Source organism: Hyaena hyaena, unplaced genomic scaffold (assembly GCF_003009895.1).
Source record: "Hyaena hyaena isolate Hyena2069 unplaced genomic scaffold, ASM300989v1 scaffold_35, whole genome shotgun sequence".
Classification (NCBI taxonomy): domain Eukaryota; kingdom Metazoa; phylum Chordata; class Mammalia; order Carnivora; family Hyaenidae; genus Hyaena; species Hyaena hyaena.
The window spans coordinates 1,874,696-1,885,384 of NW_024080667.1; the positions used below are offsets into that span (position 1 = coordinate 1,874,696).

General features: G+C 50.8%; 1 protein-coding gene across 2 annotated transcripts; it reads right to left on the reverse strand.

Moving 5' to 3' along the window:
• Window positions 1-359: 359 nt before the first annotated feature.
• On the reverse strand, window positions 360-10,142 carry AGMAT (agmatinase). Of its 2 annotated transcripts, none has more exons than XM_039228988.1 (7): window positions 9,796-10,134; window positions 8,637-8,839; window positions 5,688-5,736; window positions 4,217-4,412; window positions 3,346-3,525; window positions 1,472-1,556; window positions 360-757 (listed from the first exon to the last, which is right to left on the reverse strand). In XM_039228988.1, the coding sequence occupies exons 1-7, from the start codon at window positions 10,065-10,067 to the stop codon at window positions 684-686; spliced, it is 1,059 nt and encodes a 352-aa protein (XP_039084919.1). In that variant the 5' UTR covers window positions 10,068-10,134; the 3' UTR covers window positions 360-683. The 2 variants fall into 2 exon arrangements, with proteins under 2 accessions (XP_039084919.1, XP_039084920.1); XM_039228989.1 differs by lacking the exon at window positions 360-757 and adding an exon at window positions 871-1,345 and having other exon boundaries at window positions 9,796-10,142.
• Between the last annotated feature and the right edge of the window lie 547 nt (window positions 10,143-10,689).

The following is a 10,689-nucleotide window of genomic DNA, read 5'->3' on the forward strand; positions in this document are numbered from 1 at the left end:
TTGCCTCGGGGGAGGACGACTTGATCGCGGACCCGCACGCAGCAAAATTGTGTAACGGGGCACAGGCCGGAGTGTCCGGTGCAGATTCCAGGAGTTGCTGCTGACCTCGAGGGCGGGGAGGAGCAGGCAGGGCAGACCGAGTCCGGGACTGGGTTATGGAAGTGTCCCCACGGGCACTTCTGAGGCCACCTAGTGTCTGGTTGAAAACACATTCCGTGCACCCTCCTGGGCTTTGGGGCGGGCAGTTTCTTGATCAGGGCCTACATGGTACTTTCAAACTATTCGTTTCCATTCACAGATGGCCTGAAACCCCGAGTTCCTCAGGAGAAGCTACAGCGTCAAGGAAGAGACACTAGAGATAGGAGCGGTCTGTATGGCATTCTGTCCTACGCTTGTTTATTATTTCATTTCTCCAGTTTTTAGATAAACTAAATGCTCCGTCCCTTTTCCCCTCTCTCCTCCACCATCTTTCGTCAGAACAACACACATGCTTCTCTTTTTTTTTTTAGTTAAATCAGACTCCTTAGAAGTATTAGCTGTCGGGTCTGACTTCTGAATGCCCTGATTTTGCAGTCCCCAGTGACACTCTTTAGCGGGAAGTCTGAGCACTCAGACCGCTGGCACGTAAACTCCTAAGAATTTGTCATCGACACAAGCTGCTGTTTATCCGGAAGAGCACAGGCTTAGACGACCATGACCTTGGGGAGGGCACACAGCATCTCAAACAGCAGGTTAGCCGCCAGCAGGGCCGTGTTTCCTACCAAGTGAAAACAATGAAGGTGAACACGGTGCCCGCCACCACCCAGGCCGAGCCTCGCGGGCCCCCGCCGGCTTCCCTCCCTCCGCGCGGGGCTGCCCAGCCACCCTGTGGGCACGCCTCCCCCCCGTGCTCTGCTCCAGCAGGCCTCCTTCAGAAATAGTATTCTGAAATGCAGAAGGTTCTTTGTTTACGAACAGATTCCACCCCCCCACCCCTGCAAGGAAAGCCTATGATAACCGTATATAATGTATTTATCACCTACCCTGCGAAGCTAACAGGCCTCAGTCTGTAAATTCTCCGAATTGAAATTATTGAGACGGCATCTGCTTTGAATCTCTCTCCTAAACCAGCTAACCGCCCACTTTTTTAATACTAACAAATATTACTTAGGCTTCTCCTCGGGGAAACAGCAAAGGAGGAGGGGACTGTGCTACCCTATCACAATTACCCGATTCCTATTCTTGCCGGCTGGATTCCCCTTGGCTACCGGAAGGCCGGGCCGCTAGGAGCCACCTCCCAGGGGTGTGTGTTAGAGACCATTAGCTCCTGTTTGTAAGGTGTGCGGGAACAGGTTCATCTTCTTCACTGCAAAACACACTCAGCTGGTTCCCAACTGATACAAAAGGATGCATCCATCTTCGGCTTATTACGTGGGTTAATAGAATTCAAACAAGCAGCTGCTTACAGGTCACGGTACTCTTGCTTACTCACCAGACGGATCATAAGGCGGCGAAACTTCCACGAGATCGCAGCCCACCACGTTCAGGCCTCGACAACCACGGATGATCTCCAGCGCCTGTTCAAGACGGAGCCCGAGCTATCCATGGCAGTAACCATGGACGACGAAGAGCAACTCCAGAGATCTCAGTGGATCTCTCCCAAGGCATGCCCACCCTCTGACTCGGAACTGTTGCTTTCCCTCCATAAACACTGATCGACTGCCAGGCACACAGCTCGGCCATCACATAGACACAAATGACTGACACGCAGCCACCGCTCCCGAGGAGTCCATCGTGTGATGATGGACACAAGCAAACCAATCATTTCAATCCCGTGCATTAAAAGCTTCAAGAAAAGCAAGCGTAGGGGTGCCTGGCTGGCTCGGTCAGTAGAGCGTGCAACTCTTGATCTCAGGGTTGTGAGTTTAAGCCCCATGCTGGGTGCAGAGATTATTTAAAAAACAAAATAACAAAAAACAAGCGTAGCAAAGTATGATACAAAACAGCCCAAAGAGCTGGGGGAAGGCCTCCCCAAGGTGGGAACACTTGGCTCAAGGAATTGACCAGATAAGTAGGGATAGGGCTGCTGGGCAGACAGATACATGCAGAGACCCCAAGATGGACGGATATACCAGTAGTTGGATGCGGCCAGAAGACTAGATAAGTGAGGGGGACAGTAGCAAGGAGTACGGTCATCTAAAAGAGTTTCCCTGGTGCTGATGAAAAGCCCAGAAGAGTGATACACTGAGGAATGAGGATCGTGTTTAAAAATTTTTTTAATGATTTATTTATTTCTGAGAGAGAGACAGTGTGAGCAGGGGAAGGTCAGAGAGAGAGGGAGACACAGAATCTGAAGCAGGCTCCAGGCTCTGAGCTAGCTGTCACACAGAGCCCGACGTGGGGCTCGAACCTACGAACCGTGAGATCATGACCTCAACCAAAGTCAGACACTTAACCGACTGAGCCACACAGGCGCCCCTGAGGATCGTGTTTTAGAAATTTCTCCGAGGGGAACAGATGGAGAATGGCTTTGAAGAGGTAGCTGCTAACATGCCCCTTTCTTAGAGGAGATAAGGTGATTGATCAGGTGTAAGTCGCCTCAACTTATTTACTCAAGTGTCTATGAGTTCCTACCCTTTAAGTCAGTCACTATTCTAGACTGAGGGGTAGGGTGGTAAACAAAATAAAAGCCCTACCCTCCTGCAGCTTACCTTCCAGTTATAACCACACTCCACTTCTGCCTCCTGCATTTATTTACACTCAGCACACCTTAAGAGCGCTTTATTTCAGGGTCGCCTGGGTGCCTCAGTCGGTTGAATGTCCAACTCTTGATTTTGGCTCAGGTCATGATCTCACAGTCATGAGATCAAGGCCCATGTCAGGGTCCGCACGGGGCACGGAACCTGCTTGAGATTCTCTCTCCCTCTTCCTCTGCCCCTCCCCTGTTCATGCACGTACTCACTCTCTCTTTCTCTCTCTTTCAAAACAAAAGAGAGAGCTTTATTTGAGTGTTTCTAAAACTCTTGAACTACCTAGGCAGTTAGTCCCACTGTGAGCACTTTTTAAATTTAACCCCAAAAAGATAAGTTGCAAACTGTCCCCATGAACCGACTACAGGTGGATCAGAGGCACAAAGCTCAAACAACAGTTATATCCCAGAGAAGAAATGAGGGCCCTTGTCAAAATCAGTCCACTCCTCGCGCAAGAAGAATGTTCACCCTGCGATCAGCCCTGAGCACAGTAAAGGCCTAAGTGCTCTTACCCTGATCCTGAAGGCTCACTATAAGTCCCAGGAAAGTGGCAGCGCTAAGAATCTTCACCACCGCCCCCCCCCCCCAGGAGTTATCACTAGTGGAACTTCCTTACCTGACTCGGGGTGAGACCAGCAATTTCGGGTGTTCCTGTCCCCGGGGCATAGGCAGGATCCAAGCCGTCAATGTCAAAGCTGATGTACATGGGTTTGCCTCCCATCTGCTGCCTCACTTCCCCCATCAGAGGGACCAGAGACTTCATCCAGCAGTCCTCAGCCAAGACCACCCGGAAGCCCTGAGGAGGCAGGAATTAAACATCAGGAGGTCGAGGCCCCTGCGTGGCAGCATTTACTGGGCCTTTCTCCTGTGCCAACCCCATGCTAAGTGCCTGTGTACGCATCCCGTTTGACCCCCGATCTTCACCAGGATGGAACTATCATCCCCGTTTTACTGGTGAGGAAGGAAGGAGAGCTCGTGAAGAAGCAGGCAGTCAGGCAAAGCTGCCCCACGGGGACGGGATCCGAGAGGTGCTGGGCTGGGATGACAGCCAGAAACTCGGGTCCACTCGTGTTAGTGCCTCCCCAACGGCTCTGTCCAGAAGACTGGCCTCGGTGCACCCTAAAAGTGGGCGACTTCGGTCTTTCCTGTTGGGAGCTTGTCATATGTGTTCACCTAGGAGCCTCTCTGCCCGCTGGGGAAGAGGACAAGGACCGGAATGGTGGCTGCTCGCCTTGAGCTTGGGCCTCTCCAGCTCCTTTCCAAGCCAGCGACACCCCAGGGATCAGTGTGTTTCTGCCTGTCTCCCCCGCCCAGCGATGAGAGGCCTCCTTTGCCTGACCCTCTTGATGGAAAATCCGGCCTTCTGTGCCGTTTTTTTAATTTGGTTACTAAAGCCCCTGGTGAATCTACAGCTGTCACTGAGTGGGCACCGGACAGAAAGGCGCTCTGCAGGCTGGGGACAGAGGAAGGGGCGTTTGGTGTGTCACCTGGCTCCGGCTGTATCTGTAGGGATCCAGGGTCATGGCAGAGCCCCGGATGCCGATCTGCACCACACGCTTGCAGTCCAGAAGTCCCTCGTCCACGCACCGGCGGAAGGGCGTTCCGTGATAGACCTTCTCTCCCAGAGCCTTGTCGGTCGTGTCTGTGTGAGCATCCACATGCAGCAGCCCCATGGGGCCGTGCCTGACGACAACAGGCAGCTCAGAGGCCAGGCCTCCTCCTGGGGCCTGAGCACAGCCACCCTCCAGGCTCCCCGGACTTCCAAACTCCACAGGTCACAGCCACAGAGTGGAGACCCGCCGTCAGTGACCGGCCTGGTTTCTGTTTGCAAATCATGTAGCATCTCAGAACATTAAATTCCGAGAAGTCAGGCAGAGAACAGGCAGGTGCTTCAGCCTCCCCACGCACTACCTGTCACCATGAATTTTCTTCACCGGATTGGAAGAAGCCCAGGAAGATAAGGAAGGAAGGGTGGAGGCGCAGGTGAGCTCCGCTGAACCAATCAGAGCCCACCCTTTCTACAACAGCAGCAGCACCAAGAAGCAGCTTCAAATCCAGCGCTCTCACAATCTCCATCCACCCTGCCAGCCGCCCAAAAGAAACATATCATCTAAATCAATGCCAGGCATGGGGCGCCTGGGTGGCTCAGTCGATTAAGCATCCGACTTCGGCTCAGGTCATGATCTCACGGTTCATGGGTTCCAGCCCCACGTCGGTCTCTGTGCTGACAGCTCAGAGCCTGGAGCCTGTTTCGGATTCTGTGTCTCCCTCTCCCTCTGTCCCTCCCCTGCTCACGCTGCCTCTCTCTCAGAAATAAATAAAAAAAACATTCTTTAAAAATTTAGATAGATAGATAGATAGATAGATAAATGCCAGGAAAGCCCAGCTTCCAGAAAAGACCATCCCACCCACCACCCACCAGAATGCCACCCTCATGTCTTCCCCTCGTATGAATTCCGGAGCCACTACCACCTTGGCACTCCTGCCTCTTTGCAAACTAATTAACTAAAGTTAGTTCATCCCTGGCAAAATATCCGTTTTCTCTTTCTCGGGGGAAGGGGTGCCCTCAGGAAGAAAGAGGGCCTCTCCCTAGCAAGCAACATCATCGTGTATTTGGCCGTTGAAGCAAAAACAGAACCTGAAGTGAACTGGGGTTGTATATTTCACAAGGGGCTCATCTTCCCAAAACAGAGGCATATGAGCAGATCCGGGGCCAGCAAGGGCGGCCAGAAGTGCTCATAATAAATCGTCTTGGCTCCCAGCTGGTGACTGACAAGAGACACCTGGAGCTCGCTCGGCCTTAATTTTGATCCACAGAAGCAACTCAGACGGGAATTTCCTGTCACCGCAAATAACCAGAGCCAGCAGAGGTCACCTGATGCCCTGGAGCCGCACACAACTCATTCCATAGCCCCTGAATTTTGAAACCTCGTGTGCAACCAGACTGTTGGGACTTACTTTTTGGCCATCGCTTGCAATATAGGGTATGTGATTGTGTGATCTCCACCTGCAAAGAGGAAAAAGAAAATATCTGGAATATGAATAAGATGGGGGTTGGGGGGACCATGGATTTTGTAGGACAATCTTCAAATTGTCCAACTGTGCCACCCTTTTTGATTAGACTGAAGAACTATAACATACTCAGCTAAAGTAAAATCTTGTCCAGTGGTGGGGAAATGGCCACTGGATATTTTTCATTTAAAAGAGAAAATGGGGACACCTGGGTGGCTCAGTCTGTTAAGTGTCCTATTTCGGCTCAGGTCATGATCTCACAGTTCATGGGACTGAGCTCCATGTCGAGCTCTCTGCTGACAGTGTGGAAACTGCTTGGGATTCTCTCTCTCCCTCTCTCTCTATCTGCCCTGTTTGCTCTCTCTCAAAATAAATAAATAAAATTTTTTAAAAAGAGGAAACAAAGCTTGCAGGTAAAATGTCTGGAACAGCTCTGTCCAGTAGCACTTTCTGCAGTGATGGGCATATTCTCTTGCTGCACTGGCCAGTGTGGTGGCCACTAGCCATATGGGCCTCCTGGAATGCAGCTCATGCCACGGAGGAACTGAAATTTTTTAATTTTATTTTAATTAAATTGTATTTTTATAAGTGTATTTATGTTGAGAGAAAGAGACATAACGAGCAGGGAAGGGGCAGAGAGAGAAACAAAGAGAGAGAATCCCAAGCAGGCTCCTTACTGTCAGCACAGAGCCCCATGCAGGGCTCAAACTCACAAACTGTGACATCATGCCCTGAACCGAAATTCAGAGTCGGTCGCTCCACCAACTGAGCCACCCAGGCACCCCTAATTAATTTTCATTTTTTTCAATGTTTATTTTATTTTTGAAAGACTGAGAGACTGAGCACAAGCAGGGGAGGGGCAGAGAGAGAGGAAGACACAGAATCCAAAGCAGGGTCCAGGCTCTGAGCTGTCAGCACAGAGCCCGACGTGGGACTTGAACTCATGAACCGTGAGATCATGACCTGAGCTCAAGTCGGATGCTTACCTGACTGAGCCACCCAGGTGCCCCTAATTTTAATAACCATATGTAACTAATGGCTACTGCACTGGCCAGCTCAGGTCTGGAGACGTATTACTATGGATTACTATTAATAACAACAATAGCAACATTTATGGAAGCTTAAAATATGCCAGTGATGATGCAGGGCACTTTATATACACTTTCATTATATGCTCACATGATACAATGAGGCAGGTGCCCTTACTCCCATCTTACAGGTGAGGAGATGAAGCATGACTAGCCAGGAGGCAAAGCTGAGATTTCACACCGTGTTCTCCAGAAGCACCCCCACACCACGCACGATGTTCTGCAGGCTAGGCCCACTCATTTGGCAAAAATACACTTGGATATTTAGAAAAAGGTCTGTGTCGTTTTAACTCTGCAAACTGGGAGAGAGTGAGATGGAAGAGGGGGAGGGGGCTGGGGGGAGAAGGGGAAAACTGCTCCACTGATCAGCAGAAACCCTGATTTGGAGGAAAATGCCCCTTTGCTGCTCTCTCTCAAACAAAGTCATAGAAAAGCATGTTCTTGAAATAGTTAAGAATTCAGAACTGAGCCCCTGTTGTGAGCTGCTCCCCAAGCCTGGAATCAAGGGGTGAGGTGACAAAGGTGAGCTGGGTAGAGGCACTTTCTAGGATGCAAAATTTAAGGCACATCCAAAAAACAAAACAAAACAAAACTCAGTAGTTAAGATAAATACTATTTAAAAAAATTTTTCTAATGTTTTATTTATTTCTAGGAGAGAGAGAGAGAGACAGCGTGAGCAGAGGAGGGTCAGAGAGAGAGGGAGTCACAGACTCTGAAACAGGTTCCAGTCTCTGAGCTGGCAGTCAGCACAGAGCCCGACGCGGGGCTTGAACCCATGAACCGCGAGATCATGACCTAAGCGAAAGTCGGACGCTTAACCGACTAAGCCACCCAGGCACCCCTAGATAAATACTATTTTAATGTAATACTTTTAAAATTCAAAATCAATGTCCCCTCAAATCCATGATAAATTTTAAAGAAAGATAGGATCAGAAACAGTGCTATTCTGAGCCCTCTCAGAGCCTCAGGCAAAAGGGAAAAGCCAATCATATTTATTGTTGACTTTTTTGACACCTCTCCCCACCCTTAAATTTTGCACCAAAGTGAATGCCTTGCCTCTGTGCTGACAGCTCAGAGCCTGGAGCCTGCTTCGGATTCTGTGTCTCCCTCTCCCTCTGCCCCTCCCCTGCTCAGGCTCTATCTGTCTGTCTCTCAAAAATAAATAAACATTAAAGTGAATGCCTCGCTTCCCTCACCCTAGTCCATTCTTGTCAATGATACCAATCCAAAACTGTAAATATCCTCTCCCCAGGGGGTAAAAAAAATTAATTAAAGGGGCGCCTGGGTGAGTTAGTCAGTTGAGCGTTGAACTGTTGATCGCAATTCAGGTCATGATTCACGGTGGTGGGATCCAGCCCAGCATTGGGCTCTGCACTGAGTATGGAGCCTGCTTGGGATTCTCTCTCCCTCTCTCTCTCTCCACCCCTCCCCCACTCTAAATAAATAAATAGGGGCACCTGGGTGGCTCCGTCGGTTGAGTGTCTGACTTCAGCTCAGGTCATGATCTCACGGATTGTGGGTTTGAGCCCTGCATCGGGCTCTGTGCTGACAGCTCAGACCCTGGAGCCTGTTTTGGATTCTGTGCCTCCCTCTCTCTCTATGCTCTTCCCCTGTTCAAACCCTGTCTCTCTCTCAAGCATAAGTAAAGATTAAAAAAAAATTTTTAAGTAAAAGAAAGAATAAACAAACACAAAAAAATGGATTGAACACATTCTCTTTCCTACTGTCTCCATATTCAGACCAGCTTTCCCATGATAAATAAACCCTCTGTGCAGAGAACTGCCCTTGCCCTTGTAGATGTTATTACCCAAGGTTAGAGGAATACAGCCAGCTGCTACGATTTTCTCATAGGCCTCTCGAATTAGACGGCAGCTGTCCTGAAGGTTGTAAAGATTGACATTCACATCGCCTAGGTCTGCAACCATGAGGGACTGGAAGGGGAGGGCCCCCGTGCTAGGGTTGGCTGCTCGAAGCATCACTGATTCTTCCCTGATCCGCCGGGGTCCAAATCTGGAGGAGGAAGAATCATATGCTGTGAACCGTCCCTCCGAGGTTAGAGGCCCTGCTGTGGCCGGGGTTTCTCAGCCTCTGCACCTGCTGGCATTGGGCTGGATAAATCTCTGATGTGGGAGGCCATCCGGTACATTGTTGGATAGCCTCCCTGGTCTGTAACCCACTACATGCCAGGAGCCAATTAATTGTGAGAACCAAAAAGGCCTCCGAGGACACCACCAAATGTCCTCTGGCGTCAAAATCACCCCTGATTGAGAACCACTAAAAACCCAGGCTCTATGCGGACGAGATTAAAGGCAGAGCGTTAGAAACCCACCCATCACCAATTTACTAAATGGCATTAGATAACTTCCTCATCTCCGAGATCCTCAGTTTCCTAATCTGTAAAATAATATTTGCCTTACTGTGTTATAAGAATTGAGGTCATCTATGCAAAGTGCCTTGCATTTAGTGGACATTTAATAAATGATGGCGGGTAAACTTCAGATTATCAGTATATACAGCAGTTACATCTGTAAAGTGGCTGAGCTGAATCAGACACGGGGGATGCTCACTAATTAGGAAAACAGATTTTACTTTCTCTGCCACCATCTTAGGAAAATATGCCTTGGGGGCACCTGGCGGGCCCAGTCCTTAGAGCTTACCACCCTTACCTTGGGATTGTAAATTCCAGCCCCACGTTGAGGGTAGAGGTTACTTTAAAACAATTTTTTTAATCTTAAAAAAAGAAAAAAAGGCCTTGTATTTGAGCAATTCTTGATCGGGTGACATCTAGATCAGGTGCCATCAGCATTGTGGGATGAGGGAGGAGGGAACCCAGGGTCTCTTAAACTATGAGGGGCCTTCTTCCAAACCCACCCTGGGCGAGGGGCGGCGCCGTCGTATGTCTTTCGCGACCTGGGGCCATCGGGCGGTCCGGCCGGCCGCGTGTCCCCCAGTCCTGCGGGCCTTACCTCGCCCCGGGCCGGTTGGAGGTCCCAATGTCCAGCGGCACCCCGACAAAGGCGGCGTCCAGCCCCTCGGGGGAGGCCTGCACGGGCAGCCGCATCATGGAGCAGACGCCCACCGGCCGGGCCACGACGTCGGAGCTGGGGGGCTGGTTCCGGGGAGCATCAGAGGCCTGGCGGCTGGCGCTGCGGCAGAGGTGGCGGGGCCCCGCGGCAGGATGCGGGCCCCCGCCGGCCCCCAGTCCCTGGGCGCAGCTGGACGCCAGCCGCCGCAGCATGTCGCGCCCCCCGCCGGGTCCCAGCAGCCGCCGACTGTGCTCAAAGGGCCGGCGGCCTGGGGATCGAGAGCGAGGGGCCGAACTCTCCCCGCCCCCTCTTCGGACTTCGGCCTCTGGCTCCCTCGGTAAATAGAACCGGGCCCGGGGATCCCCCGCCCCCATCCCGCGGCCACCACGCTGTCCCTTGGTGTCTGCGCCCCGCAGAAACAGGCCCTTGGCGCCTGCTTCTCCCTTTCAGAGTAATAGTTTTAAAAACAGATTTAAAGAAGGGGAAAAAGCTTTCTCTAAGGAAGAGAAATTGGAAATGCATTTTTTAAATTAATATATTATGAAATGTCTGGGGTAAGATTCTCGGGAAGTAGAGTGTTTTTTGGTTTGGTTTTTTTTTTTTTTTTAAGTTCACTTATTTTGAGAGAAAGAGAGAGAGCATGGGCAGGGGAGGGGGGCAGAGAGCAAGAGAGAGAGGGAGAGACCGAATCGTAAGCAGGTACAGAGAGCCCCAGGCTGGGCTTGAACACCTGACCCACGATATCATGGCCTGAGAGATCATCAAGAGGCCTGTGTAACTGAGCAGCCACCCAGGCACCCCAGGAGGTAGAGTCTTTCTAAATAACCTTTTTTT